Here is a 20547-nt window from a genome sequence, read left to right as displayed (position 1 = left end):
GCTAAGCACAAAAAAGGCAGGCAGAAAAAGTTGGAAACCACATGATATCACTTATATGTGGGATATAAACCTAAAAGCAACAAACAGGACAAACAGAGACTCATGGATATGGACAATAGACTAATGGTTACCAGAGGAAAGGGGAGGAAGGGGAGGGAAGTGGGGAAGGAATATAGGGTAAAAGGGGTCAAATATGTGGTGACAGAAAGAAATCTAACTAATGGTGGTGAACGCATGATGCAATATATATATTTATATGCTCCACTGTTGAATTGTACACTTGAAACTTACTGGATGTCACAACAAAAATAATTTTTGAAAAATTAAAAAAGCTTTAAAAAAATAAATAAAAAGCAAAAATAACTAACTAACTAACTAACTAAATAAATACGAAAGAACCTGCTTGGGTAAATTGTTTGCACATTAAAGTTTGAGAAACGCTGATCTAGAGAATTCCATTGTGCAGAAATTATCAGAATTATAACAAGAAAATCAATAATCCACTTTACTTTTTGTCCAGGAAGAGGTTCTTAACTTGTTCCACCAGTAAGAGAGAGTCAACTGTGCATATCTCTAAGTAGTTCAGTGCCATCATATTGAGAGTTTCAAACGAAGTCATTATGAAAATATTTACATGACTGAAATCAGAAAATACTACAAATCAGAGCCTCTTGCCTCTGTTCCCAGCTATCTCACCTTCATACCAAGGGAAAGTAGGGTCTTTTTATTAAATTTTACTCAATCTAAGAGGTGGTATGTTTAGTTAATAAAAAATCAGAACTTGTGTTATTCTGTTTTTGAAACTTCTACTGGCTTATAGCAGTGTGATTTTAACTAAGGTTTGAATCTATACCATGGTTTCTTTTTGTGAAAAGAAAAACTGACCAAGTTTGATTTTATAGGTAATAAGAGAGTTAATAGAATAAAATCACCTCTGAGCTCAGAGTTCTGCTACATTTGTAGAAAAACTGCAACCCAAGGTCAAAACGGTATGCTGTAATATTAATGGAATTACTGAATAATTCCAAAAAAATATGAATGGCATTGTAGTAACTATAATCAGCAACATTACACCAATCATATAATTATAAATTATTTATCAGTTCTATGAAACTAGCAATTTTCCTTCCTTTACTGTTCAGAAGAGACTTTGGTTAGTTGTGGTGAAACTTGTCTCTTCTAGAGTGAAATTAACCTAGCTAGAATTGATTACTGTTTTTGATATTAAAAATTTCATCAGAATAGACTTTGTGATGTATAGAATTTCATTTCCATAACCTTCATGCTGTGCTTTAAATGAATCTTTTTCATGTGATATGTTCAACAGATTATCAGAGATGTGAATGCCTGTAAATTGGACAGAAAGATTTATAATCACAGGACATGAATGAAGCGTCTACCAGGAAAACAGGATACAGAAATCAAACTTCTAAGAACTTTGGATTCATAGAGCCAAGGGTTTGCCCTGAGTTTCTCATGTGATGAATTATAACTATTGTGGGAAGTGAGAATAGAGATAGTTGGCAACTTTTTGCAGGATTTACTGGTTTCAGGGGTTTAGTGGTCAATGGCTAGCATTTCTTTATACAGAGAGAACATTATACATAGTTTGTGGAGAAGCACTGATACCAATTATACAGGATTCTCTAACAAAATATTAAAAGCAGTGTACATATGTGTAACAAAGTCTGCTACCTGTTTTTCTATTTTTACTTCAAAGCGTTTTATTACTTTTCACTCTAAATATATATTTGCTTTACTTTAACGCATTAAAATTACAATGTTTATCAGATATTCTTGTGTTGATCTAGCTGATGGCATTGTCACCTATGCTTGTGAAGCATGCAGAGAGTTACATTATGGGATTATTTATACCAAATCTATTGACTTTGACAATAGGAGCAAGAATATATACTTAAACTGCTCTAGATTTAGAACTGATGTTTCTTTACTATTTACATTGTAAAACAAACGATGTAAATACTCTACTTCCAAAATATTTGTTATAATTAATGTCAGACATAAACTATACATTTCAAAAAAAGGAGCAGATAGTACATAATAAAGATATCTATATTTTTTGCTATATAACATAACTCAGGCACAAATTAGTAACTAAAAATGTTAATCAAGTTCACCTAGTTCAGATAGCTCTTTTTAATAATAGCTTAACAGGGTCTTTTAAATGAGATTTAATAGCAACAAATGATTACTTGAGATCACAGTGCTCAAACAATATTACTTCCTTTTAGGTTCTTTGTCTCTCAATACAACTATCCTCCCTACAAGAAAACCACTTAGTTTTTGGATAGAAAAATGACAAGATCAAGGAGATGGCACTTGGATTAATTCTCATCTCAAATACTTTTAGTAAGGAGCACTGAAAGCCACTATATAAGAAAATAATTTTCTGTTCTTTTATTCTTTTAATATGTCACCATTCAACAGCAGTTTCCCTTGAAAGAATCCTATTTAACTTGGAGTTGGGGGAAGGAAATCACAGATATTATAGAAAGATAATTTTAAAAGCTAGGTTAGAATTAATACATTTTTGGAAAGTAAGAGTTATTTTCATTTACTTTTTATTTAATATTCAAAAATGTTTCACATTTTTACATTTTAAAAATTATAGAAAATATACTATTTTACTGAAGATAAATTTTTACCTAGAAGTTTGTAATCCAGTGTCTCAAAATATTGAAGATTCAATGTGTTGGTTTTCTGTTGCTTCTGTGACAAATTACCACAGATTTAGTAGCTTAAAACAAAACTCAATTACCATTTCTTAGTTTCCATTAGTCAGAACTTCAGAGAAATCAGCTGGATACTTTAGAATTTCACGAGGCTAAATCAAGGTGTCTGCTGGACTGCATTCTGGAGGCTATAGGAAAGAACGCTGTTCTTGCTCATTCAAGTTGTTGACAGAATTCAGATCTCTTTGTGGTTGTAGAAATGAGGTGCTCATTTCCTTGCTGGCTGTTACCTCAGGGCCATTCCTAACTTCTAGTGGCCACTCATATTCCTTAGCTCATGGTCGCTCCTGCATCTTCAAAGCTAGTAATGGCAGGATGAGTCTATTTTATGCTTTGAGATTCTTGCTTCTTCCTCCTTTGCATCTCTCTGACCCACACTCCTACATTCTTCTACTTTATGGGCGCATGTAATTACATTAAGATCACTGGATAATCCAGAGTAATCATTTTAAGACATAATCCTAATTCCATCTGCAAAACCACTTTGTTATGTAATGTTGCATACAAAATCATAACATCAGAGGATGAAGAATATGGGGGCCAAAATTCTACCCACCACATTTATAGTTCATAATTAATAAAGCAAAAACCAAAAGATAAAGATATCTTTACCAAAAAATGAGTTCTGAAATGTAAGTTTTGGTGAATAAGAAAGCAATCTGAATTTCCCAACAAAATGTTATAAACTAATCATATAAAGTACATGTTGCAAAAAATTATTTTTTGGGAAATACTGATGATATATACATCCAAAGCACTATACAATAGTTGCCTTCTAAAAATGTAAATATAATTTCTAAATTTTTCATTGTAAATGGACAATACTTTTTAAATCATATTTGGAAGTAACCAATTTTTCATCTTCATTTTCCATTTATCAGAATGTCAGAGGTGATTGACATGCTGATATTATCTGTTTCTTTGTATCTTCAAATTTTAAAAGCAAACCACTAATATCCAAACTTTAGAGAATACCTGGAAAATAGATGGAGTTTCCATTGCATCTTAAGGAATCATCAGTTTTGCTGACAATAGGCTTCTTTTTCCCACCCGAAAATAACTCTAAGGTAATGAGTCCCTGTGCATTTTATAATTCGGAAACTACAAATCGATTGACTATTTAATGGAAAATAAATTAAGCAGTTGCAGTCAGAGCTCAATAGGTAAACAATGCAGTTCTCCTAAAATTCATGAACTAATTCATGAAATTCATGAACCTAGGAACCAGATATTATCATCATGAACTAGAAGAAAAAGACAGTTTTACTGGCCTTCCCCAAACATATGTCTGTGAAGCACTGGTTTTACAGCTATTCCTACATATTTCGTCAAGTTATTTCACATTCATTTTTTATATAAATTTTAGTTTTAATCTAATTAATTTCAAGTGCTCAGCTAATTTCTCCAGATTCGGATGTTATATTTATAATTATATAAATATATTCAAATTTTAAGCAGCAATTGGTGACAGCAAAAATCTTAAGTTCTAAGAAAATATCATCAGCCTTAAATCTGAAATGTTTCACTAATTCAGGAGTAGTGGAGAAGTTATCTGGAGAGTACTTACTAAAGTAGTCTTAAAAAGAACCTGCCTTTAAACATGGATAGGACAATGCATAGTTGAATATCACACTGAATGGGTTTATTAAACGTTTATTGATTTTCTTTAATAGAATTGAGTTAACATTTGAAAATATATTATAAATCTTCTTCCTGCCTTTAGTGGGGTACTTATTTTGGTATCTTGTGAAATTATACTATAAAAATCAATTCTAATTACTACATATAATACAACACAGGCAAAAGATAAGGAAATGAAATATTAATGGTGAGCGATTATGCATTAAACTGCAAGGACTTTTACGATGAGAAAGTCTGAGATTTGGTGTTATCACTGCTCTTAATTCATTTTTATTGACATAAATTGAGTGACTAGCTTAAGACTCAAAGTAGTTTTCCTGGAATAGTTTGTAGTACTCATACTCACAGTTGTGTTTTTTTTTTTTTTAATTATTGCAGTCTTCATGTGGGAAAAGATTGTATCTTCCTTATTATTACATCACTCTAGGCCTATCCCATTACTTTGCAAATAGTAAGTGTTCAACAAATATTACCTTGATGAATTTGTTTTGCCTTGGATAATTCCAAATTTTACCTGCATAAATAACAGTGAGACACTGTACAGGTTGAGAGAAGACAAAGGAGTAACTTCATGCTTGACTACAACACTTAAAGACAGTTTTTCTTCTCCTACACAGAAATTAACACAAGGATATTACTCTTCTCCCTAGACATCAAAGGGAGTTCTTGGTTCAAAAATGTGTATGCCTGGCTTTAGTTAACTCTAATGAGTTGGACATCAGTCTTTCAAAGGTACATTGAAATTAATACCAAGTGTTTTAAAGTACTTTGAATTGTAATTCACTCAATAAGTTATTCAACTCATTACTCTCACAAATTTTATAATTCAGACCAATATTTTGAAATGACACTTCCAATTTTAATTTTCAGGATTCTATGTAAATTTTAAAGGTTTTGTTTGTTTGTTTGTTTGTTTTCCTGAAGCTAAGAGTATAGCTTTCAGCTTCCTGCTGATGATAAAAGGTCTTTACTTAAGTCACTTCAAGGATTTACTGCTGACCATTCTCACAAATGTACAAGATTTATCAACTAATGAAAAAGAGTGTTGGAATCCCTTTCATATATACTACCCTTGTTTCCAGCATTGAAGGAAACAAAGCATTCAGCTATTTTTTATATTTCATTCTAGGCCACAAAGACCCTAGAGAAATTTTTTTTTTTTCCTTAGAGGAGGTGTTTTTTTTTTCCATAAAATCACCTTCTAAATTAAAGAGAGAATAGAAAAACATATTTTAAACTTCCACCTCGCTTCCTCATGTCAAATCACTGTGTTTACCCAATTACATAAAGATATTTCTAGAGTTTGGGAATCTTACAGTTGAAATAAAAAAAAAACAAATGAAAAATAATTTTCAAAATAGAACAATGGCAATTCTTAACTAACATTGTTATATAATGAGTGTGAAATTATCTTTTACCAACCTAAGACATATTACTGATATCATGAGAAAGGTAACAAGTGACAAGAGCTTGGCAGACAAAAGGTAAAATAACAAAATGCTTTAGCTGATGAAAATATTGATAAGCATATACATTAGAATGCAAATTCTCCATAGAGGAGTTTTGTGGCAATAAGTATTTCTATGTAAATGATTCAATGACCTTGTATGATACTACTCTTGATGAATGCAAAATGGTGATTAAAATTACATGTCATTCATATGTGATAACTGACAAAATTGTTTTCAAATCATATAAGATATAAAATAGATGAAGTCTCATGGCTATGAAAATACTACTCTGTTGTTTTAGCAACAGTTAGCCTAATGTCACCAACTCTCTGCTTAACTGTTTTCTCATTAATGTGGTTTTCCTTTTTTCTATTTTATATTTGCTTGTTTCTTTGTGTGCATTGCTGGTGTAGACTTTGGCATGTGGCAACAAATTGGTCCTGTCTAAAATAGGTGTAAAATGATGATCCACTATTGAGAAGTCCAAACTGCTTTGAAGTAAAATAAATCTAAGAATGATGATGAAAGTATACTCGGTAAACAGCAAACTAAATATTTTTGCAATACGTCAATTCCCAAATCTTCTACTTCACTTTTTAAATAACAATATTGTACATATTTCTGTTATACATACATTAGTTATAAAGTCCTAATACTAATGTCTGAACAATAATGCTATCAGAGTTTCAATCAAAAAATGAATTTTGCATTGATGCTAAATGAGTTTTTCTTAGGTATAGTGCTGGATGTACTAGGTATATGCAAGAAAGTAATCCTGTCTTTCCCTCTGACAAATATTTAATTGAATAGCAGTAGCTATAAATGCTGATGGCCTTAACTTGGAATTGAAATGATAAATATAACATTCAAATATGAGTATATCAGTTCCTACACTACATTTTAAAAAGTGAGACCAGTATTATTTTTATAAAAATATGCACTCAAGATATAAAGAATTTCAGAGAAAAAATTTTTTTTTTTGCATTATTGTTACTTTTTTTGCGGTTTGTTCTTCTTCTTGTTTGCTTGGTTCATTGAAGTTTTTTCTTGGGCCTTCCTTTCTTCCAGGTTTTTGGTTCCTTATTCAATTAAAAAATTTTTAAAAAGTCAATGAAAAATTTCTCTGATTTTTGAGAGAAAGTAAAGGTGAGAACCAGAGAGACCAGAATTGGAATGCAGAATCTTTCTGCTATACAGTAAGTACAAATCTTTGCTTTAACACAATAAGTACAAAGCTTTGTTGTCTTTTACAATATATTTATGTATTTCGCTTATGTAATATACTTTGTTTTATATCATTATTACTTTGAGGGATGCATCCTTTAATTGCTTATTCCTTATTCTCACAGATTTGACTGGAGAAAAACAAAGAGAGGCATTAAATTTATAGAAAGACTTTTATAAATTGATATCACTATCAAATGCTTTATGGGCAAAAAAAAGAAAAGATAACAATATGTTGCTAAAATCAATGTCAAATCTCAGGAATAGAAATGTATCATAATCTCAAAATCTGAAACTGATGTCCTTCATGACTTACTATTTGTTTGAAAACCAAGTTCACACCTTGTTAGAAATAACTCAAGGCCAGTTTTGTGTTGTTGGCATTCCTTCAGGAAACACTGAATACTTAACGTATGCTTGGTATACTGTTCCTCATCAGAGAGCAAAAGATGAATGAATCTATATTCTAGTAAACCCTGTAGGGTGTCTTTGCAGAATATTACTTATGCATTCATCTGAACTGCAGTTTTAAAAAGCTAGATTTCCAATTTTCAAATTTATAAGCTTATTAAAATACTTCTAAGCTCCTCTTTTTTAATATCTTCCATTTCTCTTCTAGTCATGCATGTTTTCCTCTAGTCTCTTGAACATATGGAGAATAATTATAAGCACTGTTTGCAGTCCTTGTCTACTGGTTCTTTTTTCAGTTCTAATTCCATTTTTATTTACTTATCTCTTGAATATGGATGAAATTTTTCTGCTTCTTTGCTTATCCAGGTATTTAGGATTGAGAGTTCAACATTGTGTATCTTACACTTTTGCTGCATTTTGATGTCTTTTAAGAGTGTTGACCTTTGTTCTGGTATGCAGTTAAGTTACCTGAAATTAGCTGAATGCTTTCAAGGCTTGGTTTTAAGTTTCATAAAGCCAAGTACAAGACAGTTTTAGTTTAGGGCTAACTTAATCCCATTGATAAGACAATAAACTTTTGACAATTCTAAAAACCCACATATTACAATGTTTCTACTCTAGTTGGTGGGAATCAGAACTATTCCAGTGTTTTCCCCTTCGCTTTGGTTAGTTATATCTCATGCATATGCAGTCAGTTATGAGCCAAAGAGTTGAAAGGATACCCTCTTCAAATCTTGCTCTTTCCATTTAACTCCCTCCTCTCTGGTATGTGCTCCACAAATTCTAGCACACTCGGCTTCTGTGAACTCTGGTCTCTGCTTCAAGTCAGAGTACGCAGCTCTGTTGAGTGCCCCACTTTTCTGCAATGGCCTGGAAACTCTGGGCAGGGAGCTGAGGCACTTATAAATCTTATCTGGTCTACTTCCCTTCTCTCTGCCTTTTTCCCAATGTATATAAACCATTATTTTGTTTACACACACACACACACCACTTTTGTATAAACCAGGAGGCTAAAACTGGTCACTATTATTCCATCCTGGGTAGACGCAGAAGCACTCCCCAATTTTAATAAATAATCTGCATTAAAGGAAAATTGGTCTAAAACTAGTAGTCTACTACTAGCAAGCACAGAGCTTTTTAAAAATACACAGAGAAATGTAAGAATTGAGCAATAGATTTTTAAGCATGTAGAAAATGTTTCCTGTAAGTTCTCAACATTGTATATATATAGGACTTGCACTTGGGTTCCTGGTAATGATAGAAATCAAAGGACCAGCAAAACCCATCCCTCTGCTGGGGTGAATTATGTACTTGTATTTTCAAAGGCAGAGGCAGAATTGCTCGTGATAGTACTTACAAAAGAAGTACTATTTTAACCTTCTTTTGTAACTAAAATTGATGACTGAAAATATCTTGGTCAGTTTCTCTCTTAACAGAACTAAATCTCCTTAGCCCAGTTGGTTAAACATCTTTGCATCCCTTGATAAAGACTGAGAACAGCCAGTAATAGTCTCTGTGGTCACATTTTAACAAGACCAAAGGATCTTTTAATTCTGGATCATATGTTTCATTTTTACTATTCCCACAAATTTATTTCAACTTCTAACTTCCTTCAGTACAATACCAATACCAGTCTCATTATTTATAGACTGAATATAGTCTAAAAAGGAGTCCTTACAGTCTAATAAAAAAAAAAAATCACAAATGCTTATACAAACACAAATATATCTGTAATAATTTGAGTTAAAGACAGTATAAAACTTTCACTGGGTAAGGAAATTGTTTAATTCTTCCACATTATCTTTCTGTAAACTGAAGAGTTAGTAGTAATATAATAATAATTATTCTAGTATCTGATATCATGTTTGTAGAATATGCCTATACAATATTTTGAAAGTGCCTAACGTCTATAGTAAAAAAATGCAAAAATTAAGTTTAAACCTGTTTTATATTTAGTTACATAAGTTTATCTATGTAGATCATCAACATTTTATGCTATCACCCAATCAGGAATAAAAATGACAAGCGGAACTCTGAGAAATACTACTTTTCTTATCAGCTAATCCACTAATGAATTATTAGATATATTTCCATGATCTGTTGAGGTTTTGAGTCAGATTTTTCTTCAGTATACTGGTAAGTTATCAGTGGAAAGTTATCTTTCTACTCTTTCCACTCGTATAGGCAAGAATGTTATCCTACTCTTTGGTTGTCCACATTTCATAATTTAGGAACTCTGTTGTGGTTGATTCTCTGAATCCATCCAATAAGCCCCATACCTTACCCCCATAAGGCAACTATTGAGAGCAAAGATATCATCCTTGTCCTTTCTCAGCTTCATGTCCCATGGGTTGTATGTCAAAATTTTGATCCATAATCTTAAGAACCCTTATAGAGTACAGAATCTAACCATCCCCTTTTTCGTTTTCCAGAATAGGAGGAGTCTGAAACTGGGAGACTAGTCAAGTCACTGGCCTAAGGTAAGCTGGCAGTGTAAGTTGCCCTGATGAGACTCAAGTTTGAATCTTCTGATCCCAGGGCTTAAATCAAGATTTCCTTCTACAACCATATGTTTTAAGCTATGGCATGCAGACTTTTGTGACCAAGAAATTTTTGTTGTTTTTATTTTTTTGTGTGTACTTTTTCACTAATTTGAATTAGCAAACATAATTATTTAAAATTAGGGATATTTCACATAAAAATTCAGATTTCCTGCTTCTCTGGAATAAACAGTAGATTCAGGGACAGTGTTCAATGTATGCATGACAACCGTTTTCTAAAACTAACAACATGAGCTCCTCAGTCCTCTCCGTTTTTTGCTGTCTCCCCAGTACAAAGGCTAAGTTTGAACTGTCATTTGTTATTTTATGCCAAGTTCACATCACTTGTTTATGTGACTGTCTCAAAGTTTATGGTTGAGACTTTTGCAGTGCACACTAGTTACTTGCTTTCTGCAATGCAGTGCTAATAGTATACTGGATCAGACTACAAACAATTGCTCCACTCTCAAGTCTCTTTCTTCTCTATAAATGACATTCTCATCTTTCCAATAGTTCAGTATAAATACCAATGAAGCCAATGCTGACACTCTCTCACTTGCACCATATCCAATCACTGTTCATTTCTCCCTTTAAACAACTTCCCACCACCTCTACTAGAGAGATCTGGTTCAAGACACCCTAATCTCCAACCTGGGATAGTAAATAATTGCCTCATTGGCTTCTCTGCTTCCACTTTTGCTCTCCTAGAGCCAGATACTGTAGCAGCACAACTCAAAATCCAATAGCTCCCATCTCACTCTGAGTAAATGCTAAAGAATTTACCAGAACCAATGACTCTGGTGCCTTCTCCCCCGACCCTTGTCATCTGTAACCTCATCCCAATTTTTTTCTCTGGTTCATTCCCCTCTAGCCATCCTGGACTCCTTGTTATTTTGGTCATATAATAAGTATGTATATTCTCAACAAATATTTGTGAAATGATTAAATAATGAATTATTAAATAATGAATGCACAAGAACTCTGCTGGATATCCTGACCAGCTATGAATTTATAATTTTATCACTAGGGTAATGTAGCACTAGAGAGTAGAAAGCTGAATTTAAAATAGGGCTGACGTTTTGCTTAATAGAAATGATGACAAGAAAGGAAGTCAAAGTAGCTGGTGTCGTCAGGGTAGTGATTTAAAAAGAGACAATGTGAAATTAAGCCAAAGACTGAGGAAACTGAGGGCCTAGAGAAAGTGATTTACAGTAAAAATATGGTAGTGTCAATAAATGAGAGGTCCTGGAGGAACCAAATAATTGTTGCTGTGAAATCATTAGAGATAAAAAGGAAGAGGTTACAGTTCATGAGTGGGTGCCTGATACTAAAATTTCGGGTGTGGGTTCTTACTGGTAAAGATAGGTCTATTACAAGCCCATTTGGTGTGTTGCTAATGTAAAGGCAAGGAATGGAAAAGTCAGGATGCTGGATTGGATCATCTACGTGGGTACTGAAATAATCGAGTAAGATTTCTAAGAAATAGAAATCTTTTTAGAGAGAAAGACAGTAAGGAAGGTGCTAAAATTTTTAGTAAATGAAAGGGGAAAATGAGGAGGATTGTATGACTGTAACAAATGGGACCATATAATATAACCTGATAGCAAGTAATTCAAAGGGATCATTGGTCTGTAAGTGCAATGAGAAGCTAGTTTATTTTTATTTATTCATAAAAATAAACTAAAATATTTTCCTCATTGAATATTGAATTTTGATTTTTCAATCTTCAAAATCCAGTTATGTTTAAAACAAACCACAAAACCTCCAGAGCATTTAAATTTTCAAGGTGAATAATTTCTCTTCAAATAGAATATATATGCCCACATATACATACATACTAATTAATAGCATATCAAATTTAAGAACATTAAACATAGAACCAGAGATTTGAGCTAGTGTTTATAAGACACCTACTTCAATCTGTTAACTGCCTCTCAAAGAGGTAACTCAAATGTAGGGCACTTAGTCCCATCTTCATCATCACTCATTTCTGTCCTCTTCCTTGCCAACTGAATACCACTTTCTCTTTTATATACAAATGTCCTCCAGCATCCCAAGATAATTTTCAGTTTAAGACCTCTGCACAGGTATTACTTATGCCTTCCCTTGATTTTCATATGACTGACTCTTCCCTAGGACTCAAAATCAGCTTAAATGCTACCTCAGATACAATTCTCTGACCACATAAAATATAGTTAGCTGCCCATGAATTATCATAAACTTTTAAATCTTAATAGTATCTAGTTTTATGTGTTTGTTTGCTTATTTATTTGTAGAACCAACCATTAGAATGAATCACCAGCATCACTGCCTAGAATAGCGTCTGGTACATAGTAAATTCTCTATAATATTTAATGAATTAAGGAATAAATTATTAGTAATGTTAGTCTCAAATTGTGAAAAATGGGTTCTTGTTCCCTTTCTACTATTGCTTATTCAGATTTATTACCTAAACCATCTCTATTTAACTGCTAGTAACTGATAAAGGGAAAAAAAAATCATTGATAAACTTCTTTGAGTTATTTTAAGAAAGAAGTTATATTTATCTTAGCCATATTACTATGATTGTATCAATAGAAAGTGGCAAGTTGGAGAATCCACAATTTAATTTAAAATAGCATAATTCCTTAGTGGAAAATTATACCAACAAAATTTATAATCAGAATTACTTGTCAAATTATAGAACAAGAGCTTTACTAGCTACAAGTTTAGATGATGTATAACTTTATAATCATACTGAGAACTATGTTTTGACAAGGTCAATCATAAAATAAATGTTAAAATGTGGCTAATGAGTTACTAACAAAATGCATGGAAAAGGCAAATCTGTTTATAAATTTATTCTTTTGAACATCAAGCATAAAAGGGGTTCTAAAAAATATTATTCCAGATAAGATTTGTACATTTAAATTCAAAATGGCTAAATATTCTCAGCTGTGCATGGTGTGTATATACATTTTTATTAATCCTTTTATGCTCTATAGAAATAAATTTCAAATAATTTCACAATGCTTTAATATACAGTAGGTTCTGGTTAGAATAGAGAATCGTTTAGTGTAGGTGTTTAATGTATTAGCTAATGAAGTCAGTGTTTATTCATACCCCAAAACTACTAAAACTATAATCATTATTTTTGAATATCAAAAACCAAGCATTGAAATAACCATAGCCTTTGTGCATTATACACATTTGTCATTTATTTATTCATAGCCTACTATATATCTAGTGATTTACTTAGTAATTTTTAATAATGAGTTTTGCATCACAAATCTACCACTCCAAATTTACAATAAACCAAGTGGTTCCTCCTTAATTCCACCCCTCTAGGCCTTGCAATCAGAGACAACCTAAGGATCTTTCCATTCTCATGCTTTCAGTTTCGACTTTTATCTAATATTCATCTGCTGAGTGTTTAGTGGTCATTTCATCCATCTTGTACTATGATTTTACAAACTGTGATTTTACAGACACTATGGATGTTTGATTTAAATGTGATCAGGGTTAGGAGAAAGTTATTGAGATGTTAATTTTATAAAAAATTATGTTAAGATGGGTTTATTTTAAAAATAGAAGGCATCGATATAAATCAAGACAGTGACAGTGTTTCAATACATGTCTGACTCATAAAAGAGCCAAGTTTGCCAAGTCTGTCAAAAGCAAAATTTGGGAACTCATGAAATAAAATATCTTTAAGAAAAATAAGAGTAATACACATGATTTCAATTTTATTTCACAGAAATGAAAAATAAAAGTGATTTAAGAACAAGATTATTAGCACCTCCATAAAATAAAACTGAAAGTACTGTACTCTCTCATAATATAGGGCAATTGAACTTCACTTGGTCTTCCAAACTATCACTAATTAGCAATTTCCTGGCTCCTGGGATGTAAGCACAGACATATTGATCTAAATGATGGTGACGTATCACTTTGCAGTAAGTGTCTAAGTGGTGTTGCAACACCCACTACTTTCTGATAGCCTGAAAGAACACCACCAGATCTATCTCATTATCAAGAAATAAGACAAATGTTGTTCCCTTGATAAATGAAGCAGAAAACAAATGGTTGTGAACTTCATGTCTCACCATGGTACTGTTTCATGTATTATCTATTTAAATAATTAATTGAAATATTAAATATATAAATATTGTGTTCTAGATGGAGAAAGAAAAAATTGTTTGCTAAATTGTGTTGTAATATATGAAAGTGAGTGTAAAAAAAGGTATATAAAGCAATATGATAAAATAATACTTATAGGCTTAAATAAATCCCCTGAAGGTAAAGTTTAAATACCTGACTAAGGCTAGAGTAATAAAAAGTGGTGACAGCTTTTGAATTTTTAGGACTTAGAACATTAATTTAAAAGCAATGAGATAAAATAGAAGTGTTTTCAACAGGAGATTGACATTAAAACCTTCATATTTTTAAGGCAGCGTTTGGCATCATTGCCAACAATATTCTCCAATAGAGAATGCAAGAACTAGTTAGGAGGCCACTGCAATATTGTAATATTCCAGGGGAGAAATGGTTCTTTGATGAGCAATTGATAGGAACCAATATTGATTAGACATGGATGGGAACATCAAGTAAAAAGTGTAGTATGAAAATACAAAATTAGAGCTCAAGGCAATGGACAACATGCCTGAAAAAAGACAACTGTAGAAGTTATAGTTGAGCAAAAAGCTACAAAAGAAAGAGGTCGTGGCCTGATTTAAGAGTCAAACAATTGGAGGTGACGAGAGGTTCCAGGTGATAAGAAAAGATAATTGGAGAAAGATGTCAGGGAATTGAGAAGATATCAAACTATCAAAAGTTAAAAATGGAAATTTTAGGATAGCAATAAAATTTGTAAACGCATGACAAGTCCTATATAAGAGAATAGTGCTTTCTCTTAGAAACCATCTACTGCAATCTATTGCTCCTTTCATAAATATCATAACCTTTACTCTCTTTGCATTTCACTTTTTTGTTTGTAAAATTTCCCCCTTAATAAATGATGTTCTGTAAATTTTCTAACCTTTCACTGATTATACACAAAACTTTCTTTAGTATTTAATTAACAATAAATCATTTTAATAACAGGTGACTTACTCTGGCAAAAATTTTGTCATAATCATTGAAATTTTATTTTTACACAAACTTGAACTTACTAAATCAGTATCTCAACCTTAATTATGTAATCAAGATATTTTAAAGAAATTCCAAAAAAATATTTGTTGTAAAACAAGTCCCCAAAATACTTAGAGCATTACTTTAAAATTACCAATATAAAGTTACTTTTAATCTTGTAATTTAATCCATATGTTTTCTTTAATATTAATTATAAAAGAAAAATGAACTTATGCATTTCACAAATCTCTTATCAAAAATTTAGAAGCTGATATCATTATATGATTCTACAACATGCCTTTAGAGATTAGGCCCAGTATAAATGGAAAAGGAGCCTAAATTTATTTCCTCCATAAATACTTGCTAAGATAAAATTTATTTAAAATATCAAAGTAAAGTCCTTGGAAGTTCTTTTTACTGGGAAAAAAGTCAGAGCAAATTAATGATGCCTGCAATTTGATATTTAACAAAATATTTTATCATCTAATCTCTTCCATGCTTGAGAATATAGACATATTTTTTATCCAAACTTTCCTGAAACTAAAATATAAGTGATTTTTTTATTTTGCCAATATTTCTTAAAATTTGTTATTAAAATACTAACAGTTTTTAAAAACCAAGAAGGAATAGAGCAAGCAAATACAATTCTGAAAAGCATAAACAGACAAACAAAAAAATGCACACTCTTGTGTTGCTTTAGTGCTTTATGACAAAATGATGTTCATTACATGGTATTTTTATGTTTTACAATCCAGTGGCTTATTTGATGACACTAAATGCCATATGAAAGGAAATATAAGGAAGAACATTTTTTCTCATTTTTTTTTAGATATTAAAATCAAAGTGAGTTTTTAATACTTGTTGGGAATAGACAAATATTTAGACTTTTACAAAAGCCACAGTAATGATTTTTATTGTCAGTACAGCCATGTGACTGATTTTATAATTCATACCTGACCGATTTCAAATCCAGCTCTTCTAAAAATTAAAAAAAAAAATTAAATTACAGTACTTAAAATATTAGAGAAATATTTTTAAATGAAGTTTTTCAAAGCACCTGAAAAATCTAAGATTATTTTTATTTATATCTAAAACTGAATAACAATTTAATTTTATAATGATTTTCAAATATTATTTAAAATTTAGATTCAGTCAGATTTCAGAAACTGGGAATAGATACTAAAAGTTTTGTTTGCATCTACTTAACATTTAATTTTTGCTTGGGTTGTAAATATTGTCATTAAATGGAAAGGTGCTTTACCAAATTTTATCTCTTTTTGTCATTATATACTATTACTGCTTCCTTAAATGTAAATAACAATTATATATTGAATATAATTTTATTACAGAAATGTGTAATACATAAATCATTTATGATTGTGACATTAATTCATAATCCAAAATTTTATTTCTTCTCAAACAACATTAAATACTAAGGTAGCATTAATTCTTCTCTAATTTTTGTTATTTTTATTCTGAGGATATTTTTGGTAAAATATGTAAAAACAGAAAAGTTAACATCTGATTAATGTATGCATCTTCATTTTTTTGTTGATAGGTATAAATATTCTTCATATTTATGGCCTCATACAAAAAATATATTTTATAGATATTTGTGTATATGTGCATTTAGAACAAATATATTTAATTCATTGTAATACAGCTATAAAATTATGTAATAATTATAAGTTATTGATTAGAGAATGCATATTTGTTTTAAATACAATTGTTATAATTATGAGACTATCTTGCTTTAACTGTCTTTTAATGGGCTCTGAAAATGTCTAGATTAACAGAAATAAGTGCCTGATTTTATTAAGATTAATTTTAAAATAGCATATTTGCAATAGATTTAAAAATTCTCTAGCTCAAATATATAATCCCTGATTTTTATACGCACCCAAACGAAATTCTTCTGTGCATATGAAATCAGATGTTCATAAAAATACAAAGCTCATATTGCATAGTTACAATTGTGTAGTTACAATACCATTTCATTACTAAGTGGAAAGTAGAAATAAACATGGCAGATCTACTTACTGTAACAAAACATGAGTCGCTGATTATGTCTCCCATTTTCATGAAATAAGGTGAATAAATATATAAAATACTAATGGCTCCTTAAAATTTTCTGGTTTAATGTCATTGGTTACTCAAACACAACTGGCCTCTCAATTAAAATCTATGAAGCAAGTATTTATAAATAGAAAGTTACTCCCCAACCTTAGCACAAGAGGCACAATACATTAAAACATTCTCCTTGAAAGGACCATCTTTATCACTAACAAAGCAAACATGACAAAATATTAGAAACAGAAGATGCTATAGACAATAACCTCTCTCATATGTATTCACTTCCAGCATCTATTCTTTAAACAGAAATAATATTGATATGATCTAACTTATGTCAAGCAAGCACTTGAGTTTAATGAGTGTTTTAGAAAATAAAATAACTTCATTGTCCTGTCTTCTTCATTAAGATTGAGTCTATATAAGGGCTCAAAATCAACTTAAGAGAATGATTGTAAATATCTGTTTTCTTGGCAATAAAATTTTCTCCATTTTCCAAAATAAAATTTGTGATCTGCTTCCAAATTAAATTGCAATAATTATAATATGTTGATTTCTTAGTCTACATTGTGCTATTACTTCTCATAACATCTCTATGAAGTACTCCCATAGCTCTCATTTTGTAATTGAGAAAACTAAGAACTGAGGCAGTTACACTAGAAAATTGTCCCAAGCCATTCCAATTTTATATGATTAAGCTGGTATTGGGTACATAACCCATGACTTCAAACTCATGCTATTTACACTATTTATTATATGCCAATTATGTTTACTCCTTATGAGTTACAGGTGAACAGAAGATAGAAAAACAGTGCAGAAGCTACTAAAACAATATCTTCAGCTTGTCTATTCTAGTCCCGTTAAGAAGTACTATCTTTCAAAAGCCTTAAGCAACATTCAGATACGTCTCACCTCACCAAAAATGTACAGTTTAATATTACATATTCAATCAAAACTTCTCAAAATGTATTGTTAAAAAAGCTGAAGGATTCCAAAGTCATTTTAAAAAAAGAAATCATTTGAGAATGCTCAGGATGGGGGAGGTAGCTGGGGAGGGGGAGTCTGATAATAAACAACGAACTTTTTCCTTTCAAGAAAGAGTTCAAAGATTTTTAATGCTATGAAAAGGGGAATTTGCACATATGCCTCTAATTACAGTTTCTACACCCAGTTGCTTTTGTATTGTCGAAACTGTATTACTTCTTACTTTGCTCAGTAATCAAAATTGTATTCAGTACTCTAATTTTTCTTATTTTTGTTAACGAATTGAAATTGTAATAAAGACCCCCATACTAGGTGCATGTTATAAGCATGTAAATACTCATGTCTAATAAAAGTTTCACTGGTCTGGCAAAGATTAAAGACATTAGTTTAGGCAAGACTGTCTTTTTGATGAGGGAAAGTTTAGTTGTGCTGAGACACGACATGAAATAAATGTATATTTCAGCTCAGCATTTAAACAAACGAAGAATATATTTTATTAATCATTTTTGTGAATTATTTTATCTCGAGTTGAATAAATATTAACATATAGACTAAAAGAAGGCAAATAGAAAGGAAACAATTTGAAATCCTATCAGTTGTCAACACAGCCAGTGTTTTATTATGCTTACATTTCAACCAGATAGCTCAGTCACTGCTATTTTGCTTTATAATTAACATTATTGTGAATATAAAAACTGAGAAAACCTTAATTTTCAATTTAGTCTTCTTCTCTTTAGTGAAACTTCAAATTTCACCATTCATCAACTTCTCATTATGTGACAAAGGATCCAAAGACAAAGAAGGGACTGGATAAGAGGAAAGAGCTTAAACTTGCAGACTTTATTCATTTTGAGAAAACATAAACTGAAGGCAGTCCGTAACAATTATGCTTTAAAATACATTTCTACTTTGTTTTCTGCATCACTGAATTTAGAGTGTACTCACGTGCATTAAAAGATTGAGAAAAAAGAAAAAGACGGGATCATTGAAGAAACTATTCACTCAGACTTCACTGAAGAATGAGCAGAGATAATATATAGGCAATTAAAGATTCCACAAGTAATAGCTCCTTATTAGAATGTTTTCAAAATCAATTTAAAATTTTGTTGGTTGTTAAACTGCCTGAGATGAATTTTAAATGATTGGAACAGTACAATTTAATTATAATTTAAATGACCTTAAAGTTAAAACACACACACACACACACGCACGCACACACGCACGCACAGAGCTACCTGATATGTTTACTTAGAATCAATCAACTTTGAAAACAAAAAATGATGTATTGTTTTCAAAGGAGGAAGAGAGGAAAGAGCAAACCCATACAGGGGTCCCTTAGAGTTTGCTGGTGGGTCATTGTTGACCAATGACAGCAAGTTACACTTCTCTAAAGTCTCCACCATGCCTCCCACCTGAAGTAGGTGCTATATGTTCTGCACAAGTATGGCCAAGGTACCTTGCTCCTAGGAGACATGTTCTCTCTAGCTCCACCTTCTTCTCTGGAAAAATAGGAAATCTTTTAAGAAATATAATTACTTGTTTAATAAAAAGTAATATATAAATGTGTTGTTAATGAAACAAACATTTTAGGGAGGGTTTAAATGAAAAATCCTCTTAACAGCCCCCAAATTCTAATTCTACTCTTGCCAGATCAGAAAAGCAATCCTAAGAATCTTTTTGTATATTTCTGGTAATTTTTACACATCTTTTTAAAAATTTACATCCTTAGGATTACAGTATACATAGATATTGTATTTTTTTTTTTGATAGATTAAAGGAATAGTGAATGAGAAACCAATCCTCTGCAGAAAACCGTTTCATGTCTAAGATATGCCAAGAGCTGGTGTTAGTACTATCTCATTAAGAGACTTGGAAGATAGGTACATAGAAGTGTTTACAGTACTCCACCGCTGGTTGCCTCCCTTAACCAATGAGGTGAGATCACTGGGATTAGGGTCTGAGGATTCTACACAACTTTCCTGGGGGCCAGAAATTGAGCCATCTCAGTATACCAACCCGTTACATTGCTAAATACAGTCTCTCATCAACGAATGGTGATTGATGTTCCTGGACTGCTAAGTACTCAATCAGCCTCCCAACAACTTCATTAGGTCTCCATCTGACTAATTAGGAAAAGTTAGCTTGAGGCATGAATATGGGGGGGGGGGAAGAAAAGCTTTGTTTTTACAACTTAATAATCTCATAACTGGTTCTCTTTCATAGAAGGAGGAATTAATAATACCAAGGCCTCTTCCAACTCCAAAACAATTGCGCAGAACATTTGTCTAGGTCAAATGAAGCAACTCGCATGGAGAGATCTCCACAATTTGCACCCTCCTTTAATCACCAAGCCAGAAGACAGTG

At 31.5% G+C, this 20547-nt stretch overlaps 1 protein-coding gene across 2 annotated transcripts in view; it reads right to left on the bottom strand.

Moving 5' to 3' along the window:
* Window positions 1-20547, bottom strand: part of GPC5 (glypican 5) — a 1186964-nt gene that overhangs the window by 424881 nt on the left and 741536 nt on the right. The window contains exon 8 of one of the 2 annotated variants that reach the window (XM_023528006.1): window positions 19403-19430. The exons of the other annotated variant lie outside the window; for it this stretch is intronic. Coding sequence (XP_023383774.1) covers window positions 19403-19430 — 28 coding nt within the window. The remainder of the gene's footprint in view (window positions 1-19402; window positions 19431-20547) is intronic. 2 annotated transcript variants of the gene reach the window in all.

Source organism: Pteropus vampyrus, unplaced genomic scaffold (assembly GCF_000151845.1).
Source record: "Pteropus vampyrus isolate Shadow unplaced genomic scaffold, Pvam_2.0 Scaffold21, whole genome shotgun sequence".
In the NCBI taxonomy this organism is placed as follows: domain Eukaryota; kingdom Metazoa; phylum Chordata; class Mammalia; order Chiroptera; family Pteropodidae; genus Pteropus; species Pteropus vampyrus.
This window is presented reverse-complemented; position numbering and strand designations above follow the sequence as displayed.